Here is a 25,032-nt window from a genome sequence, read left to right on the forward strand (position 1 = left end):
GGCTACCTTCCTGGAGCAGGACCCACAGAGATGGGCGGATCTGGGCAGACCAAGGTCTGGCCTCTTCACTGTTCAAGGACACACAGTCCAGTGTGGCCAGGCTGAGGTAGTAGGCTATCAAGGGTCTAAATAAGAATCTCTGCACAAAAATCCAGCCCTGGGGCTATGAGAGGATGCTAGAAGGTTTGAGCAACACAGGAAGGCCATGGCAGGAGCGGGCTTTCCTCTGACTAATCTTTCTTGTCATTCTAGTAGAGGAAGGAGAGAATTCTTGCCAGGAAACAGGAGGGCAGCACCTTTAGAGCTACCCATTACCTCCCCACTCAGAAGGGGGCACTGCTGGTGGGTGAGTAGGGCCAAACGAGGAGGAGGTTAGCAAGACCTCAGAAGCAGCCCATAAGAGTACAACAGAAAAAGGCAGTGGTGCTTCCGGAGAGTTTCCTGGAAGCACACCCAATGTGCCAAGCTTCACTGGACTATCAGTAAGCTCCTGGACCCTCATTCAGAATGTTCCACTCTGAAGGACCTATTTCCTCATCCTCCTAAATTCGGCTACTCAACAGTTCTTCCTGGAACTCTGGCAACACCCACCAGGAGGCCTGGAACAGGCTGTCCAAACTCATGATGGAGATCTCCAAGTCATTTATAAAGTGACCTGTTTGCAGAGCAGAAGTGGCTGGGTTCCTTGTCAATTCATCATGCCCCTGTGACAACACGTGTTCTTTTCCAACTAGACTAAGCCTCCCCTTAGACAACAATTCCTATGGGCATGTGCCTTCTGACTTTCATTTTGGGAATCTAAGAGAAAACATTAAGAGAAAAAAAATTAAGATAAAACATTCTTCTGCACCAGCAGAAATGAACAGAGTTGGGGTTGACAGCCAGAGTCACATGCTTGAGCAGTGCAAGGAATCGTATTTTGAAATCAGACAGACCAGGTTCAAATGAGAATTCTCAGAACCTTAGTCTCTTCATCTCTGAAACAGATATAGATACTAACATCGACTTTGTAATCCTCTTATTCAGATTAAAACTAATAACAGTAACAAAACCTGGGATATGGTGATTACACAATAACATCAATTTTCATTCAAAGTTTCAAGCCAGAAACTTTGAGAAATTCAGACAGATGAGAGAGATGTCAGAACTCTTGAGACAGGCATTGTTGCCCAGGTTTTTAAGACTTGGGAACTGGGTCCAGAAACCAGAAACAAGTAAGATCAGTGCTGGTCACTAGAAATGAATGGATATAATAAAGGAGTTGAGGGCAAGTGGGTTGCTTGCAAGGATTCACATCCATGCAGGGAAAGAGTGAGCTTAGGGGAGTGGAAGAAGAGGGTTCCTTTGCTCTGTTCTCAAGACTGGGTTTCCAAGGCTGAGACTGAGGCTGGACACCCTTTCCCACACAGCTTTTCAGTACTAAAGAGGCCATGGGGAAATGCCTACTTGTACTGAGAAGGCCATAACCAGCGAGGTCGGTGTGAGAGGGCAAGTCCATTATGCACAGGGTGATGCTGCAGACAAGGGGCGTGCCTCCAGCCTGTCACCCCCCTCCTGCATACCCACCTGCTCCTGAGGAACTGCCATCAGACCAGGGAAAGAGGAATTGCCTGGCTCATCTTGCATCAAAACTGTTTCTTAGTGGATAGGAAGGGAAGAAGACACACCTGAAGGAACAGGAGGGAGGCTCAGAGCCATTTAATTTTAGTATTCAAAGAGAATGCGTGCTTAATTTGCACACTCCCAATTGGGAGTGAAGCAGAATTTATTGTTCACAGATTTATTAACAGGCTGATGAGGAGCAATTTGAAGGGGAAAAAATGGGATGAGCTGAGCCAACATGAGTTCATCAAGAGCCAGTCATGCCAAACCAACCTCATTTCCTTTGTTAATGGGGCTCCGAGACCGGCAGGAAGCCGTAACACGGTGTTACTTGACTGGAGGAAGCCTTTTAACAAAGCCAGTCATGATATCCTGACTGATATACAGACTAGATGCAGACGCGTGGCTGAGCGTCCTCTGGGGAGAACGTCTCAAAGCGTGCCCGGTGCAGGCGCGGACGGGCCAGGGTGACCTGGAAGACAGTGGCTCTCGGGTCCATCGTGCAACTCAGCCCTGGGCACGGCTGAGAACAGCTGACATATTTGTGAATGACATGAATGGCCTGAGGCTGGTATCAGTGGTTAATAAGACAGTCCAAAGGTTGAAAATTCAAAATTAAGACCCAAGGTTATGAGGAGGGGCTCCAAACAAAGGGACTGAATCTAAGGGAGTCCATGGGGGCTGCTATACCAAAGGGTCACAGCCTGGGCAGCTTACAAACAGCAGAATGGTTTCTCACAGTTCTGGACACAGGAAGCCCAAAATCAGGGTGCCAGCATGCTGGGGTTCCGGTGGGAGCTGGACTGCTGACTTTCTCTTGCAATCTCACGGGGCTGAAAGAGCCAGCCAGCTCTCTAGCCTCTTCCACAGAGGCATGGACCCCACCAGGGGGCTCCACCTCCATGAGCTCCCTGCCTCCAAAAACCTGACTGTTCTTGGCTGCTTCCCCCTTTAGATCTCTGAGCCTTACTTACATTCCCTGACGGAGGCCAATCCAAGCTCTGGGTCCTGCAGTCCTTTTGTTCCCTTAGAAAAAGAGCAGGAGCTCCTCCCTGTGTCCCCTGGGGGGTCCTCAGAGGCGGCCTCGATGGTTTCTTCAAACCATAGTGCTTTGCAGGACAGGGGCTGGCACCCTACTTCTGTGGGGCCATCCCCCTGACAGTTTTCCTGGGGTGATCACAGCCTCTGGAATAGTAACCAGTCTTCCTTTCCAGTCTGAGTGTGGACTCTCCTCAGGAAACCACCTCCCTGCCTTGGGTGGGCCCAAGACAGACAGTCCACAACGGGTCCCCGAGAGGCCCTCTTCCCAGAGGAGCCAGGATGCAGGGTGCAGCCTGGCTCACAGGCGTCCCTCCCCTCCCCTCCAGACCCAAGCAGGCCTATACCCCCAGCCTCATTCCTGAGCAAGGGAAGTGATGAACAAGCCTCCAGGGGAGGCAGAGTGACGCTCAGGTCTCTACTGGGGCCTGTACTGGAGACCCAGAAGAACAAGGGTTGTGACTCTGCCACACAACAGAGGCAAGCACTCTCCGGTCAGCTGCTGGGGCTATCTCTCAGAGAGGCCCGTTCTCTGTGGCCCCAGCTCTTTTCCCGGCCATCCCCTGACAGGCAACACAGCAGCCTGGTGTTTTCTGTCGTGTCTCCACACTCATTTCTTGTCCTTCCTATACTGTGTATTGAAAATGTGTTCCACATCAAGTCTCATTAGCTTCGTTGTGCTCATCAGTTCGGGAATATTTTCCTCTCAGTTGACTTAATAACACTCATGTGTTTTGTGACTTTCCCCTCGTTGTTTTCTCTTCCTTTTCAGGTTAAATAGATCCAACTGGCCAGGCTGTGCGACCATACACCCACTTACACCCCGCAACACACACGCTGACATTTATGTAAGTGTAGGACCCCAACCCCTGCCAGGCTGCTCCCCCACGTCCATCCCTGTCTGCACCTCCACACCCATAAGACCCCCACCCTCTCCACACCTCTGGTACACACCCACCCCCCCCCACACACACACACACACATGCACTTCTTCCCTTACACACCCACTTCCTCCACGTACAGCCACCTACCACCACAGAGAACAGCCTCCCTTACACACACTCCCATACACCCCCAAAACACACTCCTTCCCCACCACGTCCCTCTCACCCCATGGCCAGATGCTGCCCCTTGAACAGCCCTGAGCTCAGCATCCCTGAGCAGTTCCCTCAGTGCCAGGACCCTGCGTGGCTCTGGGGTTCAGTGCCATGGGTTCTGCTCCGGGGCTGAGCATCCTCCAGTGAAGGGGCTCAGTCACTCAGGGGCCTGAGGCTCCTGTCCCCAGGCCTTCCCACCACCCTCCTGCCACTTTTGATGAACAAGCATGGGTGAGGAGCTGGCAACTTCACAAATAGGGGACTAGAAAGCAACTCTTCCCTTTCTTTTCTTGACTGCTCCAAAAATACCATTGACTCCCCCGACCCCACAGTTCCCACAGGAAACCCCCTCCCGTGTGCATCCATTGTCTGCGAGGAGCTGACTTCCCTCTGGCCTTGGCTCAGGACCTCTCCCAGGTTACACCTACTCCTCCCAGACACTGGTTTCCGAAGACACTTCTGTCTCCCGGGGGAAATGGTCTCCTGTTGGCCTGTCTCCCACCTATCCCAACTTCTCCACGCATTCCAGAAGTGGTCTTAGAGGCTTTGGCTCGGTGGCTAGTCTTTTCTCTAAAGGCGCCAGGCATATTTCCGGACCCCACTGACATTTAGAAAATCTAAACACTCAAAAACGTCTGCATGGCCTTTTTAGAATTAGCAATTAGTTGTTAAAGGTCTCTGCGATTCCCACAATGGCTCCATCTCTAATTTGTTTTTCCTAAAACACTTTTCATTTCCCATGTCCATTTCTGGAGCAGCTCTGCTCCAAAGGGAAAGAATCAGCAGGCAACACATGATACCAGGTCCAGGGGTCACTGCTGATGAGTAAGAGATTTCACATACCACATCAAGGGCAGGCAAAGAGAAGTGTGCTGAACAGCTACTGTGGGCCAAGCACTTTATCTACACAATTTAATTTTACTTTTGCCCTTAGAACATGTTGAAAAGTGGAGAAATTATTGTTCCCACTTTACAGATTAAGAAACTGAGGCTCAGAAAGGTGAACAGCAGCTTGCTTGAGGAGACTTAGCACCTACATGGCTTAGCTGGGATTTGAAAGTCTCTGTTCTCTCTCCCCATTACCAGGTACCTCCAACTTAAGGGTCTAGGAACGGATCAGAACAGCAGCCTAAGCTTCAGGAAAGAGAAATCCTATGGCCTCACATGTGAAGGTGTGGCAAGGATATGCCCAGGAGGGGCCATGCTCCAGCTAGAGCAGAGGACGGATGGACGGTGAGGACCAGGGAGAAGCTGCAGTCAGATACCCTAAGGATGCCCAGCCTGTTGGCCGGGAGCTGTCAGACACTCCATAGGAAGCAGGCGCTTCCTCATTTGGAACCCTTGTTTACCCAGCATAATACGTGTATTGTCCCCACCACCGCTGGTTATAAAGGCCACCACTGAATAGTTGCTGCATGTGCCAGCCACTGGGCTAAACTTAGAGCACACATCCTTCAGTCCTTGCAGCCGGGCGAGGGAGACTCCATTTTATACAGGGAGGTACTGAGACTTAGCTGCAAAGGAAGTGGCCCAAGGCCATGCTGTTAAGGGGTCTCAAAGCCCAGCTTTGGACGTAGGACTGTCCAGACGCATGTCACCCTTCAGGGTGGTGCATTTAATGAAATTGATTTGTTGTTGATGTCTTGCATAGTTCAAAACTGAAGTTCCCATAGGAATACATTTGAAGAATCATACTTCAAAATTTTCCCATGAAGTGAAACTTTATAAATATTTTTGTTTGCACATATTAGCATAGTACATGCCCTCGCTGCACTGGCACCCACAGCCTCAGCTAGGTCCCACAGTGTGGCTCCTGGGCCAAAGTCCTCCTTAGCCCGAGACCCTGGCAACATGAAGATGCTCTGAAGGTAGCCCAGCCCTGAGCACTTCCAGCTGCTGCTCTGATCCCAGCCAGCACGAGAGGGACTGTGTCCTATTGTTGCAAATAGAATCGACACAAACAAAAACACAAGGACCTCACTCTCTTGGCCAGCTTTTCCTTCCTGCAGGTTGAGAGGCAAGTCTTGTTCTTTCCTCTCTCCCTAGAGGTGGGCTAAAAGCTGGAGTGTTTGCCTAGGAGCAGGGAGGATGGTGGTGGAAAGGACCCAAGCCACCTGACCATCCCTAACAAGGGGCAGAGGGGCTGCTTTCAGAGCCCCGCCCATCTCCACCCACCCTCTTTGGTGGCTGCTCTGTGCGGAGCCATTGCCCTTGGTATGTGGCCCAGGCTAGGGGAGGCTGGGGGAGCCCGCCCTAGGCTAGGCAGGCCACCATGTGGCGCCTGGCAGGATGCCCTCCCTGCAGCCTGGCCCCAGGGTCTGGGGCTCCCCTGCTGATTTCGTTACCCCATTCTTCTTGCCGATGGGGAAGGACTGGGATCTTGCATTGGAGCGGGCATGGCACAAGGCTTTCCGATGTGGCCAGCAAATCCTGACTCTCCTTCTGAGCTGGCCTCAGATCCTTTGTCTAGATCAAGGAGAGGGAAAGAGCTTAGACCCCTAGGCTTGGGTCTGTCTTCCTCTTGCGCCTACTTGAAGCAAGACTCAGGCTTAAACAGTCCAAACAGATCCAAGGCCACAATGAATTATAAGAAACAATTAGTTCACTGGGGACTACCATGGAGGTGGGGAAAAGAGTCCCACGGCCAGAACTCAACTAACATTTCATCATTAGACGTGGCTGTTCCTGATTCACGTTTTTCCCATTCCAGCTCTCTACCTTCCCACTGCAGGTCTCACAGCCTACCTCCCCACACCACAGGCTAGGTCTCACAGCCTACCTCCCCAGTGTAGGTCTCACAATCTACAAGGGATTCCCTCCTGGCATGGACAGTGATTCATCTCTTGGACCCGATCTGCACATATGACTAACAATAAGCCTGGTATTTAAGCAAACAGCAATCAGTTATCCCTTCAGTGCACCCCTCGGTGGCCCATCTATCCTCAGACATCTTGAATTCCAATACAGTGGACCAAGGATGAGCACTTAGGGACTGGCCTCTCACTGGCTGCTCCTCACAAAACCATTGCCACATACCACATCCCTTAAAACAAGTGCAAATTTATCCCAAGCCAGTACATTATCACACATTTAGCTCCAAAGCAGTGGCATTCCCAGGATACCAAGTAAATGCAAATATAAAGCCACTCTTGGGGCAATTCCTACCTCGACCACAAAAAATGTCCACAGTGGGAAGAATTCCCACTATCAGTGACCCCGCCATCAAACATTACATAACAGAAAGGAAACACTCCACCATGAACAAGAACAAGCAGACACAGAACGTGGGAGGATTAGCATTCTAAAAATCTGTGCCAATAAAACAATCTGAAAGGGATTATAAAAATAGGTACATTCAAAATAACTGATGAAACTAAAATGAAAATAGGAATCATAAGGGATTATCAAGAAACCATGAAAACAGGGCAGGTAATTTGGAAAACTATTTGAAAGTTATACCAGAGAATGTACTTCAGGAAAAACAAAGTTAAATCAATAAGGGTGAGTGAAGTGCAAGAAGCAATGGTGAGCAAAGAAACCAGTAAGCTTGTGGGTAAGTAGAAATAAGTACTGAATTATTTATAAATAACAACTATAGTAATAATGACCACTGGGAGGAAGTTAAAGACAGGCAAAACTAAAATATTAGTCAACAATAACATGGAAGATGGCAGAAGATGATGGGAATCCAAACATTACAGGATCCTTACTTTGTTCTGTTGGAGAATAGAGATAGTCATCAGATGTTTTTGTTGTTGTTCGGTTGCTAAGTCACGTCCGACTCTTTGCGACCCCATGGACTGTAGCCCATCAGGTTTCTCTGTCCATGGGGTTTTCCAGGCAAGAACACTGGAGTGGGTGGCCATTTCCTTCTCCAGGAGATCTTTTTGACTCAAGGATCAAACTCATGTCTCCTGCCTTGGAAGGCAGATTCTTTACCACTGACCAACCTGGAAAGCTCACTCATCAGCTGTAGAGTTTGCTAAATCATGGTTCGTTGTTAAAATGTAAGGGTAACAGTGCTGCACTCAATATGCCAGAAAATTGGGAAAACTCAGCAGTGGCCACAGGACTGGAAAAGGTCAGTTTTCATTCCAATCCCAAAGAAAGGCAATGCCAAAGAATGCTCAAACTACCGCACAATTGCACTCATCTCACACGCTAGTAAAGTAATGCTCAAAATTCTCCAAGCCAGGCTTTCGCAATACGTGAAGACTGAACTTCCAGATCTTCAAGCTGGTTTTAGAAAAGGCAGAGGAACCAGAGATCAAACTGTCAACATCTGCTAGATCATTGAAAAAGCAAGAGAGTTCCAGAAAAACATCTCTTTCTGCTTTATTGACTATGCCAAAGGCTTTGACTGTGTGGATCACAATAAACTGTGGAAAATACTCAAAGAGATGTGCATACCAGACCACTTGACCTGCTTCTTGAGAAACCTATATGCAGGTCAGGAAGCAACAGTTAGAACTGGACATGGAACAACAGACTGGTTCCAAATAGGAAAAGGAGTACGTCAAGGCTGTATATTGTCACCCTGCTTATTCAACTTATATGAGAGTACATCATGAGAAACACTGGGCTAGAAAAAGCACAAGCTGGAATCAAGATTGCCGGGAGAAATATCAATAACCTCAGATATGCAAATTACAGCACCCTCATGGCAGAAAGTGAAGAGGAACTCAAAAGCCTCTTGATGAAAGTGAAAGAGGAGAGTGAAAAAGTTGGCTTAAAGCTCAACATTCAGAACGTAGATCATGGCATCTGGTCCCATCACTTCATGGGAAATAGATGGGGAAACAGTGGCTGACTTTATTTTTGGGGGCTCCAAAATCACTGCAGATGGTGATTGCAGCCATGAAATTAAAAGACGTTTACTCCTTGGAAGGAAAGTTATGACCAACCTAGATAGCATATTCAAAAGCAGAGACATTGCTTTGCCAACAAAGGTCTGTCTAGTCAAGGCTAGGGTTTTCCCAGTGGTCATGTAAGAATGTGAGAGTTGGACTGTGAAGAAAGCTGAGCACCGAAGAATTGATGCTTTTGAACTGTGGTGTCGGAGAAGACTCTTGAGAGTCCCTTGGACTGCAAGGAGATCCAACCAGTCCGTTCTAAAGGAGATTAGTCCTGGGTGTTCTTTGAAAGGAATGATGCTAACGCTGAAACTCCAGTACTTTGGCCACCTCATGAGAAGAGTTGACTCATTGGAAAAGACTCTGATGCTGGGAGGGATTGGGGGTAGGAGGAGAAGGGGACGACAGAGGATGAGATGGCTGGATGGCATCACTGACTCGATGGACGTGAGTCTGAGTGAACTCCGGGAGTTGGTGATGGACAGGGAGGCCTGGCGTGCTGCAATTCGTGGGGTCGCAAAGAATCAGACATGACTGAGCAACTGAACTGAACTGAACTGAACAGTGATGCATACTGCGTTCACAGACTGGCAGACTCAATGTCAACTATCCCCAAAGTGACCTACGAATTTAATACAAGTCTAATCAAACTTCCAGAAGGTTTTTTTTTTTTTTAACATATAGACAAGCCGATTATAAAATGTACATGGAATGACAAATGAGTAAGAATAGATGAAGCAATTCTGAAAAAGAAGAATAGTGTTGGAGGAATCACACTACCCAGCTTTCAGACTTCTTTGTAAAGCTACAGTAATCAAGAGTGTGGCAGTGACAAAGGAATAGACACACAGACTGATGGAACAGAAGACAAAGTCTAGAAATGGACCCTTACAAATATGTCCAACAGAGGGCTCCCCTGGTGGCTCAGTGGTAAAGAATCTGCCTGCCAGTACCGGAGACAAGAGTCTGAACCCTCGTCCGGGAAGATCCCGCTTGCCATGGAACAACTAAGCCCACGCACCACAACTATTAAGCCTGCGCTCTAGAGCTTGGAAGCCGCAACTGCTGAGCCTCCGGGCCACAGCTACTGAAGCCTGCACACCCTAGAGCCTATGCTCTGCAACAAGAAAAGCTACCGCAATGAGAAGCCTGCACACCACAACTAAAGAGGAGCCCCCGCTGCTGACTGCAACTAGAGAAAGCCCATGCAACAAGGAAGACCCAGCACAGCGAAAAATAAATTAAAAATGTGTCTCTTATTTTATTTTTAAAAAATGTCCAACTGATTTTTTATAACGATGCAAAAAATATTTAATGGAGAAAAGAGAGTCTTTTTGACAAACGAAGCTTAAAGGATTTAACATCCATATGCAAAAAGAAGAAAAAGAACCTTATAAAAAACTAACTCAAAACGTAAATGTGAAACTATGAAACTTATAAAAACACAGGGTAGAAGTTTTTCCTGACTGGAATGTAGCAAAAAATTCTTAAATGTGCACCAAAAGCACAGGAGGATTGAGGGAGTGTCTCACAAAGTTGGCAGGGGGACTTCTGGGCAATGGATACCACTCTGAGCTCTGCTGTCCTATCCCACCAGAAAGTTTCCTTGGCTTTCCTCCCCAGACTGTATCTGACAGTCAGAACACACAGAACTATGTACCCTCATTCCCTTGAAGCAGTAATGGGAGGCCACTTACCCATGATGGTCTTGGTGTATTGGTAAGGTTCTGAGAGGAAGTGTGGGAGGGTGAGGATAAAGGCCCCCAAAGCTAGCAGAAGACCCCCAATGCCAATCAGCCTTGGACGGTGCACCCGGCTGCCAAAGTAGCTGACGAAGATGATGAGGACGGCGTTGCTGATCTGCAGAGAGAGCAGAGGAGCCGAGTGAGACCACAGGCTATGTCCTCACCCACCCATAGTGGACCTGACCATCAAAAAAGAGAGGCAAGAAGCTGCCTGGTGTGACCTAAGGGCTCAAGCAGAGCTCCTTCTCCCTGTTGTCAGAAACCCTTCCCAGCCTTAGCCTTCTAGGCCAGACCAAAGGAAGTATCTAGAGACCACGGGAAGTTCAACCATCTTAGGGCCAAACCTTTTGGGGCCAAATTCAAGAAAGCCTCCTATTCTGGCTGGCTCCTAGAAACAGTGCATGTTCTCTAACTAAAGTCCCTAAGGACTCTGATTGCATAGTCAGAATAACCACCAAGCAACATGTACTATCTCATTTCAGCATGCAGCAAGACATTTTGCAGATGGCACAATTGGGACTCAGTATATTAAGTAACTTGCTGTGTCCATAAGGTCAAGAGGTGGCTCAAACCAGGATGACCTGAGTTTAAAGTGCCCTGTCTTAACTGCCCTGGTTTATTGCCCCTTGCAGAAGTGGGTTTCTGCCCCAGAAGCTCTGCTTCTAATCAGCCCTGGCTCTCCCTGGGTTGGTTTCCACTTTCGTGAATAAGGGATGAGGATTAAAGTGCCCCAAGTCCCTTCCCAACTGGAAACACCAGTAACTCAAGCTGGTGCTCCCTGGAAGGCGTGCTCTCTGAGCCCCACCAAAGAGGGGAATCAAAGGCCCCAGCCTGGGGAGCAGGCTCCTCAATGGTAAAAGAGGGGCTGGCAGATCTGACCTTGACTCCAAGATGGTCATCTACCCCAGAAAGTAAGTTCGCCTGAGCCAGAGGAGCCCTGGATGTCAGCACGCATAGCACCCGCCCTGTCCATGCCACAGTCTCCTTCTGGCTATTAAAGCAGGTGCCCCTGTCTCAGGAAATAGGGACCAGAGGCTTGGTATGTGGCTCTTCCCATGATCATCAGTGACCTCCTCATTGCCAAGCCCACTGGCTAATCCTCTTCTCACTTGATCTCTCAGCACCTTTTGATTCAGTTAACCACTGCTCTCTTCCTAAAACCCTCCTTTCACTGAGTTTCCCTGACACCACCGTCTCCTAGTTGCTGCCCCTGGCTGCTCCTTCTCAGTCTCCTTGGCTGGTTCCTTCTTGCCTCTCTGATGTCTCAACTCTCTGAGCTCAGTCTCCGCACCTCAGCTCTTGTCTTGGGAGCTCAGCCAGCCCACAGCTTTCCTTGTTCTGTATATGCTTCTAACCCCCATAAGGAGATTAGAAGCACATTTCTACAAGTAAATGTCACACTTATCATTAGAATGATATTTGAGCAGAGATATTTTTTCTGTCTGTTCATTCCTGTCTCCCCAGCACCTAGAATGGTGTTTGACACACATTTGGTGCTCATGAAAGGTTTGTTGAATAAATGAATGGATGACGGAGTAAATGGTAGGCTTTTTCAAGAAGAGGAAGGATTACCCAGGAGACCCCTCCTGTGTGGCCAAGAAAAAGAATGGTTTGTGACACACAGAGAAAGGGAATATGAAGGTGGGTGAGGAGGCCTAGCCTGACTCAGAAGTTGCGCCAGTTCCCGGCCAGATGTGGTTCTAGGACATTCTGTAACCAGTACCTGGAAACAAAGCTTTGTTATGCTTCTTAGATTTTATTCCCTTCTTGTTTCCCTATCATTTTGCAGGAAGTAATTGTAAATTTCAGACCATATCAGCTAAGCTAACTGAGGCTGACTTGCAAGGTTTTGGAGAAGAATGGTGGAGGGCCCCAAAGGGAGGCTCAGGAAGGACTGGGGGGCGCCCAGCCCTAAGCACTGGGAGCAGACTTGGCTGGCTTCTTGGAGGGACCTGGGCCTCTATGGCTCTTATGACTGGCTTAAGCCCTTGGTTCCCAATCTTCCCTTCAGCAGTGGAGCTCCTTTGAAAAAAATTACTTTCTTTAATACAAAAACAAAAGAAGCAGCAGCAGCAATTCTAGCTGAGGAGAGGAGGGGCTCTGCAGCCCAGGCCACATCCCTCAGCCCTGACCTGGCCCCAGACAGCTCTGTGGGCTTCCTGTCAGAGCATTTGTAACACATCCCTGCCCATTAACGTCTCAGAACAAAGGGACCCAGGGCAAACCACAGCGGGCATTAAGGGCTACTGTAGGTGAAGCTGGTGCTTCACTGGCAGATGCTCACATCTTCCCTGCCAGCCAAGCCCCTCCTCCTGCTGCCGGCCTGGTCCGACCAACCCTGTCTCCCCTTCCCCTCACCGCTGGGCCCCACTGGCTTGGAGACTGGCCTGCAGCGTGCAGGCTCCCACCTCTGGAAGCTGGCTGCACACTCCAGGCAATCAGATGGGTTTGCCTTCCCCTCCACCAGGCCTTTTCTTTCTCACACCCCTCATGCTTCTGATAGGCAGCTGCCTTTTGGTCTGTGGTGCCTCCAATCCCCCTGTGGCTCAGCTGGTAAAGAATCTGCCTGCAATATGGGAGACCTGGGTTCAATCCCTGGGTTGGGAAGATCCCCTGGAGAAGGGAAAGGCTACCCACTCCAGTATTCTGGCCTGGAGAATTCCATGGACTGTGTAGTCCATGATGTTGCAAAGAGTCAGACACAGCTAAGCAACTTTCACTTCACTTAGCCTTCAATCCTGTGCTCAAGCAGCTACCAAATCCTGTCTTTTCTTCTTTTGCAGGATCACCAGGGCCCTCTTCTCCCCTAGCTGCTCAAGCCAGGCTTAGTGAAGGCCTCCTAGCCATCTGACTTCAGGATGCACCGTCTTCTACCTCAGGTGTCTCCCAGGCTCCTCTCCAGAGGGTTCATCTTCACTGACTATACACCCAGCCCTGACTCTGTTGAAGAAGCCAGGCCAGTTCCTTGCTGCCCATCCCAATAGCTGGGAGCCTCGAGCCTGACCATGAAGCTCCGTCTTATTTGGCTGCCCTCTGCTCTCCCAGTAAGACCCCTACTTTCCTAGTCTGTTTTTAAATGCTGGGGTCAGAATCAATAGGATTGGGACTTCCCTGATGGTCCAGTGGCTAAGACTCCATATACTCCCAGTGCAGGGGGCCTGGGTTTGATCCCTGATCAGGGAACTAGATTCCACATGCCACAGATAAAGATCCCTCATGCTGCAATGAAGATCAAAGGGTCCACATGACACAACTAAGATATGGTGCAGCCAAATAAGTAAATAATAAATTTTTCAAAAAATTAAAAAAAAAAGAATCAGTGGGATTGTTGAAGACCCTTTGGCTGAGTTCCTATCCTACCTACTCCACACATTCACCCATTCACTTGCCTTCAACACACACAGATACACATCCAGACACACACAGATACACAAGTACACACAGACAGATACACAAATATACTCACAGATCACAGACACACACAGTCATACACAGACACACACAAAGATTCAGACACATGTAGAAACAGATATACACACAGAGAGATGCACATTTTCATACAAAGCACACACACAGGATTGTTAGGTTCAAGGAATTAACTTTCTTATATTTGCTTCGAACAATGCCCATAGGGATATCTAAAACCTGATTGTTGAAAAACTCATCTGAGTTTGGGAAAGAGAAATTAGACATCCAGAAAACAGTGAAAATATCACGTGGGCCTGGGAGCTCAGAGAAGGATCTGAGGCCCATGAGGCCAGCAGGCATGACTGATGGGTCCCAGGGCTGCATGTGTGCAAGGGTGTGCCCATCACAGTGGAGGAAGTCCAGGGAGGCAGAGCGCGCGTGTCAAGAGAGGCAGCAGTAGAGATTCCAGCAGTGTGTCTGGGGACTAGCTTTTGAGCAGAGCAGGGCTGGTGGACAAAGGGCAGGGCGGGGGTTGTAGAAGAGGGGCTTTGGGGATCAGAGGGAGGTCTGGGGTGGTGGCTGTCAGACAGACCTGGGCTCTGATCTGGTGTGGCCACCAGGATCGGGTAGGCTTTCTGCCTAAAAGACATGACCTCTGTGAAGGCAGTCCTCCTGTGAGGACTGCAGGGGGATCTGCCCTGGGGTGGTGGGGAGGGTTCCTGAGGGGCTCTCCTGTGAGCGCCTGGGGGGGCACAGGACTGAAGGGTAAAGGGGCATTTCCAGCAGGGAGCTGGCTGGGGGATGAGCTGGCCGGAAGGTGGTGCTTAGGGGCCGCTGGGAGACCTCCCGCCTTCTTTTCAGCTCATTTCAGAAGCTGCCCATGAGAGTCCCTGCGTCGGCCTGAATTTCACTAAGTCAACAGAAGACCTAACTGCACTTGGGCTCCTGGGAGGGGGAGTCTGTAGCCTCCACCCCAGAACAGTGGGCCTCATGGAAAGGAAAGACAGGAAGTCATAGACCTGTGACCCCGTCTGGGAGTCAAGGCCATTGAGTTGGCCTCCAAGAGCTGCTCCCCACCTGCATCCTGCGGCTCATCTTCCCCTGGATGGGGATGGACGGAGGCCATGTAAACTGGTAGGTGGTCGCAGAACTCAACCAGAGGCACGGAGTTTGGAGGCAGCAGGCCTGCACACCTCGGGCAAGCTGCTGACCTTGTTGAACCCCAGTGCCCTCACCTGTTGGAGGAGGTGCAGATCACCCACTCGCAGGGGAGTGGTGAGGAGGTCAGGTAACTCTGGAGGCTCTCAGCTCAGTGCTTGGTGCCAGGGGAAGTGTATCTGGCTGTCTCCATCCCCCGTGTGCCCCCTGCCCTGACCTGCTCCTCCAGAGCCCCCTGCTGGGTCCCGTGAGCACAGTCATGCTTGGGTAGGTTCCGATGGACTCGAGCATCCTGCTTACCTCATTCAAGCTGGAGATGAAGCCTGACGAAGAACTGGAGAGGCCAAACCGCTTCTCGATGGTGGTGAGGCTGCTCCTGAAGTAGGCACTATACAGGAGCTGGCAGAGCTGCAGGAGGCCATGGCACAGCACGAACACCTGGGAGGAGACTGGGCAGTGAGGCCGCTGGACAGTGAGCCCTGCTGCCCACTTCCACTCTCCCCTCTGGGGCACAGAGGCCCAGCAGCCTGACCCATTCCCTCCCTTGTTCGTTGGGAACACGTTCTCCATCAGGTGGTCCCAGTGAAATGCTGTCATCCTCAGACCCGTTTCATCTCTGACCTTGGTCAAGGCATGGCAGTCATTCCCATCATTTCAGCCATTCTTTTCACACAGCAGGAAAACCGCAGGGTTGGAGAAGCATCCTTAAAGGTCTGACTGATCAGATTTTTCTCTGATAGCTCTGCCCTTCCTCCTGGGTCCCATGAAGGTTGAGGGTCCCCCTCCCAGCCCATTCATGTCACAAACAAGCAGGGGGGTCACATTGCTCCACACCTCTTGACCGGGCCTCCATTCCCCTTCCCCATCGACACCCATCCCCCCAGACTCCCTTCTCATACCCCAGTGAGGCTGCAGGTGGGCTCTCACCCAGGCCGATTCAGTGAACACACCAGCCCAGCTTGCTACCACCTCTTCTTGTACGAGGTGTTTGTGCCGATGCTGGCTCCTCCTCTGGATGAAGATAAAGGCCTGGGAAAGGCATCCCACCCTGTCCCATAGGCCTGGTCCTGTGGGTGTGAGTAAATGTGACAAGCAAATGTGCTTTCCGTGGTTGACCGGGGCAGATACACAGTGGCAAGGGTGGAGAGGGATCGTGGCATCTGGAGTTGGCTGCACGCTCAGCGCTCCTGGGTTCTTGGCTGTTGGGCTGAGAGCAGGCTCGGAGCCCCAAACCCCCTGGAGGTGCCCCTTCTGAGGACAGCACTTGTCCTTCAGGGAAGGGCGGGGTGCCAGTCTGTCTCCTAGTCTGCCAAAGCTCTTCCCTCACTGGAAGGGCTGGCATCTCAGGAAAGCAACAGGGATCCACCCTCATTTCTATTTCCTTGTTAAGCCAAGCCAGCCATCCACAGGGGCTCCACTCTAGGCTTCGGGGTCAGAACTGACGTCTCCTCTCCAACCTGTCAATGTTGGGGAGGGAAGCCTCTGGAAGCCCAGGGTGCAGCCCAAGCTGCCTGCTCATACATCCAAATCAAGGTGGCCAACACACCACAAAACCAGACACTTGTCCAAGCACTGCCACTCCCCTCTTGGTCTGCCGTCTTTTCAACCCATCTCAGAAGCTGCCTGTGTCGGCCTGAATTTCGCTAAGTCAAGGGAAGATCTAACTGCACCTGGGCTCCCGGGAGGAGGAGGCTGTGGCCTCCACCCCAGAACAGCGGGCCTCGTGGAATTTACACTGTCCCTCAGTGATGCAAATCAAAGTTAGAGGGAAGAAGGATGGGCTGAGAGGTCAGAAGCCAGGGTCAGCTAGGAGACACTGAAGCCAGGGAGAGAGGGCAGAAGCAGTGTTGGTGGCTCAGCTGGTAAAGAATCTGCCTGCAATGCAGAACTGGGTTCAGTCCCTGGGTTGGGAAGATCCCCTGGAGGAGGGCATGGAAATCCACTCCAGTATTCTTGCCTAGAGAACTCCCATGGACAGAGGAGCCTAGTGGGCTACAGTCCATGGGGTTGCAGAGTTGGACCTGACTGAGGGATGAAGCACACACAATCTCTACTTGGTTCCCTAGCAGTCTGAGGACAGAAAGGTGAGGATGGTGGAGAAAAAAATCTGTCTCAGATCTTTTCCTGAAAGATACGTCTTTGCTTTTTCCAGTAAATACAAAAATCCCTTCAGACACGACGTGGAAGACTCCACCTAGAGCTAGAGGGCGCCTTTCTCACTTCACACCCCAGCAGAGCCTACTGCACTGCCAGCTTTCACTCACTGCAGCCCTGTTGGGTTGGGGTCCCTTACAGGTGCCCCAGCAGAAGTGCTGGTGTATATCTGAGACCCCAGGTTCCAGTGGACTCAGCAGATGAAGAGGAATGAGATCTGTGGCTTCAGGGGAAGGAAAGGTGGGCAGAAGTAAAGAGACTGCCGGGTAAAGAGACTGAAGTGAGTAGAAGGTTTCAGTGGATTTCTGTCCAGAGCTGCTCAAGGTCACAGCCATTTGCCTCATGGGTGGCAGAAGGAAGCCTGTCCACTCACCACCCCTGCCTCCTCAGGGAGGCTCAGCTCTGCTTCTTTTCATGTACTGGAATTCTCCACATTTTGTGATAAAGGCACTCTGGAAAATGATCCAGTCTCTCTTACGAATGGGGAAATAGAAGTTCAGAGAGGGAGAGAGGCGGGAAATCCTAGCGCCTCAGAGCTGGGGAGACCAAGGGCTCACGAGGGCAGGAACCTGCCATGGCTACTCCGTTGTGTGAGAGGCAGGCCCAGAACCGGGCATGCCAGGCACCTGGAGAGCCTGGCACTAAGCCCGCAGCACCTGCTACGTCCAGGATACAGGCAATTTAGTCTTGGATGCCTTACCAGATTATCTTCTTCTGATTACTCCCTGAAGGTTAACGCCCCCCAACCTGCCCCACTCAAATTGTCTGTAGTCACTGTCCCTGGACGGTGCCCTTTCTGTGCATGTGCACTGGAAACCCCCTTTGTGGTGCCCACATCTCAGACTATGCTCCAGAATGTCCCCCAGGGTTTTTACACTCAAGGGCATCACACGTTGTGCTGGACGTGTCCATATGGACATTCTCAAACCCCTCCCCCAGACTAATCACTTCCTAAATAGGGTCCAATGTCCTCCCCCCAGAAACCTCTCCAGTTTTTCCTTCACTGCCCATCATGTTTGCTCAGTGCCCTAAGCCAGAAACCGGAAATCCTCCTGGATGCACGGTCCTCACCTCTGACATTTGGTGCCACTGTGATTTCATCTGGCGCCTCTGGCATTTGACCTGCCCTCACCTCCAGATTATGTCTGGCTTCAGGCCCTCCCTCTCTTATCTCCGCCAGATTCCTTCAACAGCCTATCACAGATCTCCTGTCTGCCGCCTTCCAGTCTTCCATCTCATCACTCCAGGAAGAGCTTTATCAAACAGCAATGTGAGCCAGTTACACCCAGATTAATACCTCTCACTGGCTCCCCACTTTTCACAAGATGAAAACCAATGCCCTTTGGAGAGTCATCCATGATGCTACGGGTCCTGGACTCTGACTGCCTCTTTTCCCTAGTCTGCTGGGTGGATCATGTTTTACAAAGATGGCTACACCAATGTCTCCTGTCCCACATACACCCCTTACAATGTGACAATCACATTCATCCATCAAGAAGTGGCATCTGTGTTCTCTTCCTTTCAATATGGGTCAATCTGACCTATTTGCTTCTGAAAAAGAGAAGGAAGCAGAAGTGAGGCTCTGTGACCTCTGTGGCTAAGTCTTGAAAGTTAATAGTGAATCCCCCAGCTCTTTCATGGAAACTTAGACTCCAGACATCACACTATAAGGAAGCCCCTCTTACCTACTCATGGGGGAATCCACATGGTGATGTTCCAGCCCATAAATCCAGTTAAAGTTTCAGCCTGTAGCCAGCTTAGGATTCCAGCCTTCAATGACAGGTGAGCTATGCCCACCAAGCCTTCCACAGAGGGCAGATCCATGAGCAAACTAAATGTTGCCTTTGTTTTAAGCACTAAGTTTAGGGCTGCTTTGTTATGTACACTAGAGCTAGAACCTCTTGTCCTTCAAACTTCATCAAGGTCACACACTACCCCACAGCACACACTCACTGTCTGCATCTCTGCTCAGTCTTCACAAAATCATCTTTCCCATCTCTGTCTGGATAACCCTTCAATGCTTCCCTTGCCCAGCACAGGGCTCAGCTATGTGTCCAGTTCAAAGTAGCTTCCGAAAGTCCTGGCACCTGATGCTGACTTCTGCGCAGAGGCTTCCGGATGGCTTGGCATGTGACTGGCATTCAGGGTGGCATCCAGCGGAGGGCTGAGGGCTGTCAGAGCAGCCTGGGAGAGACACTGAAGGCTGGGCCAATGTCCAGGGCAGTGGGGAGGCAGGGAGTGGCAGCTTAGAGGCTCCTGCAGAGGTTAAATTGACAAGGCTCTTGTTCTTGATTTGAGGTGGAAGAAAAGGGGCAGAGTTTCCAGCCTGAGGGCCAGGAAGGGGTCAAGGCTGTGCGTGAGACGGGGGCCCAGGAGGAGGTGCAGATGGAGAGAGAGGACAGGAGTTCAGGTTTGGAACACCCAAGTTACTGCAGATAAAGTTCAAAAACACCAGTCTCCCTCTAAGCAAATCAGTAATGAATTAACAGGACTGATTGATCTCTACTCGAGCAGCTGATTGGTGGCTCAGACAGTAAAGAATCTGCCTGCAATGCGGAAGAACTGGGTTCAGTTCCTGGGTTAGGAAGGTCCCCTGGAAGAGGGCATGGCAACCCACTCCAGTATTCTTGCCTGGCGAACCCCAATGGACAGAGGAGCCTGGTGGGCTATAGACCATGGGATTACAGAGTCGGACCTGACTGAGGGATGAAGCACACACAATCTCTACTTGGTTCCCTAGCAGTCTGAGGAGAGAAAGGTGAGGATGGTGGAGAAAAAAATCTGTCTCAGATCTTTTCCTGAAAGATACGTCTTTGCTTTTTCCAGTAAATACAAAAATCCCTTCAGACACGACGTCGAAGTCTCCACCTAGAGCTAGAGGGCGCCTTTCTCACTTCACACCCCAGCAGAGCCTACTGCACTGCCAGCTTTCACTCACTGCAGCCCTGTCGGGTTGGGGTCCCTTACAGGTGCCCCAGTGGAAGTGCTGGTGTGTATCTGAGACCCCAGGTTCCAGTGGACTCAGCAGATGAAGAGGAATGAGATCTGTGGCTTCAAGGGAAGGAAAGGTGGGGAGAAGATGCGGGTAAAGAGATAGAAGTGGAGAGAAGATTCCAGTAGATTTCTGTCCAGAGCTGCTCAAGGTCACAGCCATCTGGTTTCACTACTGAGCTTACATGGACAGGACTGAGGCTACTGGAAGTTATCAAGTGCCTGCTCCATGGCCTGGAGAAGGCAATGGCACCCCACTCCAGTACTCTTGCCTGGAAAATCCCATGGACAGAGGAGCCTGGTAGGCTGCAGTCCATGGGGTCGCGAAGAGTCGGACATGACTGAGCGACTTCACTTTCACTTTTCACTTTCCTGCATTGGAGAAGAAATGGCAACCCACTCCAGTGTTCTTGGTTGGAGAATCCCAGGGATGGAGGAGCCTGGTGGGCTGCCATCTATGAGGCCGCACAGAGTCGGACACAACTGAAGCAACTTAGCAGCAGCAGTAGCAGCTCCATGGCCAGTGTAATATGGAGCAGCAAACACTTGACACCATACAGGGCAGATAGAAATCCATCCCTTGTGAGACTGTGGGGCTTATGAGCATAAGGAGACGGACTGGTGGGAGAAGGAAAGCTTTGCTCAAGGGTTTGCAACCCATCCTCCACTACCATTTAGACAACATGGTGTCGTGGGATTTGATAGTTGGGGTTTGGGACTCAAACAAGCTGAAGCTCACATCCTGACTCTGTAATGAATGGTGTGACCTCTGACTATGTATTTGACCCTCTGACAGCAGTTTTCCCACTGGCAAACAGGAGCTTTGACAATACCTACTCCTGCTGTCTTGGGAGGTTTGCATAAAAGGGTCTGTGTTTAAAGCCCTAGAGACCTGCTTGACCCACAGCGTGTGCTCCACATTCTGGAGAGATAGCTAATAAGCCCAGGCTTCCACCTCTCACTCCTCCTGCTCAAATAATTGAACCTCTCTGTTGCTTTCCCATCTCCTGCAGCATGAAAACTCTAGGACAGAGTTTCCCACAATGTGTTAGGCAGGTCACCACTTGTTTGAGATGCTCCAAGTTGAAAGGATTCCCAGGACAAAAAAGTTTGGAAAACTTTGCATGCTACCATCCTTCCTTGTGAATATTTACAGTTCGTATCAGAATATTAAAGTCTCTAAGAAAACCTTCAGTAAAGACTTGCTTTTAGCTTTGTTTTACCCAACTTTCTCCATGGTTTCTTTAGCCATGTGACCCCCTGTATATATATGAAATGTCTACAGACTCTAGCATTCTGCAGAATATAGTTTATGGAAGGATTCCACATCCCTTTTAAAAGTAGCTAATGGTAGAATCTGGGTCTTGAGATTTCTTCACAAAAGGAAAAGAAAATAAATATCTATTACATGGCTGTATTATCTTTTTAAAATAGCCCACCAGCATTTTCTGTCTCCTCACTCCACTTTTTTTTCCTTTTTATAGCGTTATTACTTCCTAGGAGAGTGAAAAAGCTGGTTTAAAACTCAACATTCAAAAACTAAGATCATGCCATCCGGCCCCATCACTTCATGGCAAATAGATGGGGAAACAATGGAAACAGTGACAGGCTTTATTTTCTTGGGCTCCAAAATCACTGCAGATGGTGACTGCAGCCATGAAATTGAAAGACACTTGCTCCTTGGAAGAAAAGCTATGATAAACCTTGAAAGCATATTAAAAAGCAGAGACATTACTTTGCCAACAAAAATCCGTCTAGTCAAAGCTATGGTTTTTCCAGTAGTCATGTATAAATGTGAGAGTTGGACCATAAAGAAGGCTGAGTGCTGAAGAATTGATGCTTTTGAACTGTGGTGTTGGAGAAGACTCTTGAGAGTCCCTTGGATGGCAAGGGGATCAAACCAGTCAATCCTAAAGGAAATCAACCCTGATGTTCATTGGAAGGACTGATGCTGAAGCTGAAGTTCCAATACTTCTGGCCACCTGATGCGAAGAACTGGCTCATTAGAAAAGACCCTGATGCTGGAAAATATTGAAAGCAGGAGAAAAAGGGAACAATAGAGGATGAAATGGTTAGATGGCATCACTGACTCAATGGACATGAGTTTGAGCAAGCTCTGGGAGTTGACGATGGACAGGTAAGCCTGGTGTGCTGCAGTCCATGAGGTCGCAAAGTGTCAGACACGTCTGAGCAACTGAAGTGAACGGAATTGCTTCCTAAAATTACATCACACATTTATCACTTATGGTCATCACCCCACCAAAATCCAGAAGAATTCACAGAGGAAAAATGATGTGTGCTTTTTAAGATGCCATGTCTTCTTGTCTGGAACAATGCCTAGTCCTTAATTGGGGCTCATTCATTGTCAAGTGAATGAATAGGTCTTTAAATAGTCTAACTGATGAACTCTCTTCCAGAATATATGTCCATCAGAGGAGCCATTTGGGAAGCTGCAGGTTTGTTCCAATGGTCTGTCCTCAATCATTATAAAATTCCCCTTCAGCATTGCTTTTAATCAGTCTAAAGGAACTCATCAATCATTTAAAATCTGTGCACTTTATTATGTAAAGTGAAATGAAGTGTTAGTCACTCAGTCGTGTGTGATTCTTTGTGACCTCATGGGTCACACATTGTAGCCCACTAGGTTCCTCTGTCTATGGAATTCTCTAGGCAGTAATACTGGAGTGGGTTGCCGTTCCCTTCTCCAGGGGATCTTCTCAATCCAGGGATCAAACCCAGGTCCCTTGCATTGCAGGCAGATTCTTTACCATCTGAGCCACCAAGGAAGCCCTATAATATGAAAACTATACCTCAATAAAGTTGATTTAAGGAAAATTTAATTTCAAAATGATTTGCAACCAGCAAGGTATTCAAAATAATCTTCTGAGGCTTTGAAGGGAATTCCACAAACAGTATTTTTTTTTTAAACTATGAGCGTTGGCAGTGTCATTGGAATAAATCTGTTAAAGAGTTCACTTTGAAACCATCAAAATCCAAGTAGATATTTAAATGTGTGTGTGTTAAAACTATACAAGTCTTCAGGCACATCTTGTAGAAGGAAGTACGAAAGGAAAGTTAATGCAAGGGAACAACATTCTTGCAGGGTGTGGTGGACAGGAAGCTCTAAAACATCTAACTGTTCACGTTCACAGCTCTATTCTTTTTCCAATCTTAACAAACATGGAGAGGAAATTCAGACAGGAAGGAAGCAGAGAGATTGGAGTGGTCATGAAGATCTTTCTTCTAACAGAGATGACTCTTTTTACCACCTTTGCCAAAGAGCTAAGAATGGCTGAAAGATGCTGAGACACCAAGTGAAGGTTCAGAGTGGAACCCCAGGCCCCAGCCAAACTGCAGAGCTCTGTGTAAGTAAATAATCAGACTGTGAGGGTAAACTGTTAGGACAGACAGTGACACCCTTAGAGCTCGGGATGAAAAGAAAAGGTCAAAGTGCAGCCCAGCCATTGTTTCTTCTGCTCTGCAGGTTCATGACATTCTTTTCTGAACTAAACAGAGAACTATGATCTGAAGCACCTACTTGGAATTATAGGGACACTAGAAGAATTTCTGAAATGTGGTCCTCACAGGATTACTACCCATCTAATCACTGACTCTGCTGTCAACCAAGTCTGATTTTGTCCACATGCATCCCGATGAAGGCAAAACTCTAGAAAATTCAGCCGATGCCTTAGGCTCACCAGGATGTGATGTCTCTGAGATAGTTTAACACACTTATGGGAACCAGGAGTGGGAAGAAAGCCATTCAGGAGCAGGAGATGGGACTGGACTGGGACACTGGCTGTGACCTCCCAGTTTAGATCAAGGATGTTCCCATCCTTAAACAGCAGATGTCAGTAGTCTAAATGGAGCTATTTGGAAGGAAGGAAGGAAGGAGGAAGACTGAGAAGAAAGAGTAAAGAAGAGCTCAGGGAAACCTTACTCTGGCCCAGCCCAGCAGTGCAGGCAGAGCTCAGAGGATGGCTGCTCACAGTTCTCCTGTCGGAGAGGAGTCTTAGAGGTACCACTTGCTTTAGTCCCTCCAACCTGTGTGGGATAAGATCTGGCCCCAGAATCCTTGTTGATCCTCCTCACCAGGTTGAAGTGGACTGGGGCAGGGAGGCAGGAACAGCTGGAGGCTCGCACATCCCTTGGGCAGCACGAGAGCTGCCCAGCCACAGTGACAACCCAGCTGGGTTTGAGCCACATTGCCATTCAGAAGCCCCTTTTCATGGTCAGCTGGGATCCCTCCTACTTAATCACAATCCACTTACATTTATTTTCACTTTTTTCTTTTATTTTGAATTCAATGTATCACATGCACATTTTTTTTTTTAATTGTCACGTGGAAGGACTAAGAATGACAAGGCCAGCCCTATGCTCAACTGTAGGCTACCTCAAGTACTACAGTCCAGGGACATACTCTTTTTAGTGTTTCTGTCGATTACATCCACATATCTCAAAATAATATTCTTGTTTTGCAATTTCTTGATTTATCACTTTTGACTGTGTGCCACGATAGAAGAGGATTTAGCTCACTTATTCAGGTCCCCTCTCTCTCCCTCTTCCCCCCAACTTTTAATAGTTCTATCAGTATTTATATCCTTATTGGATATAAATACTTCACTTTGTGGCAAGCAAGCCTGGAGCCAGCAGTGGGGCTTACCCTCTGGGTGCCCACCCACACCAGCTGACGATCCCTCAAGGCATGGAGAGAAGCCTAAGGTAAAGGGCTGCGCTGTATTAACCCCTCAGGTCCAGCTCCACTTGTCTGTCATCTCTTCCTTCTTCCATCCCTGCCCACTCTGAACCTGCAGCTCTCCATGACTGTGCCAAGTTCCAAGTCCAGGGGCTCCCCCACTATCAGCCCCACACATGCACTTCAGAGTCCACTCTCCTCCACTTTGTCTCATCTATTGATACTTTCCAACCACTCTCCATCTTACTGAAATTTTGGGGGTGTTTCATCCACTCATAATTCCTGTACTT

General features: G+C 49.2%; 1 protein-coding gene across 2 annotated transcripts in view; it reads right to left on the minus strand.

Moving 5' to 3' along the window:
* SLCO2A1 (solute carrier organic anion transporter family member 2A1) overlaps positions 1 to 25,032 on the minus strand; it is a 91,047-nt gene that overhangs the window by 29,711 nt on the left and 36,304 nt on the right. For both annotated transcript variants that reach the window (XM_086316112.1, XM_086316120.1), the window contains exons 2-3: positions 15,202 to 15,339; positions 10,288 to 10,450 (exon numbers count right to left, since the gene is read on the minus strand). In XM_086316112.1, coding sequence (XP_086172238.1) covers positions 10,288 to 10,450; positions 15,202 to 15,339 — 301 coding nt within the window. The remainder of the gene's footprint in view (positions 1 to 10,287; positions 10,451 to 15,201; positions 15,340 to 25,032) is intronic.

The sequence above is a fragment of the Bos grunniens genome, chromosome 1, assembly GCF_055505025.1.
Source record: "Bos grunniens cultivar Pamir isolate PY7600 chromosome 1, Bosgru_T2T1.0, whole genome shotgun sequence".
Taxonomy (NCBI): domain Eukaryota; kingdom Metazoa; phylum Chordata; class Mammalia; order Artiodactyla; family Bovidae; genus Bos; species Bos grunniens.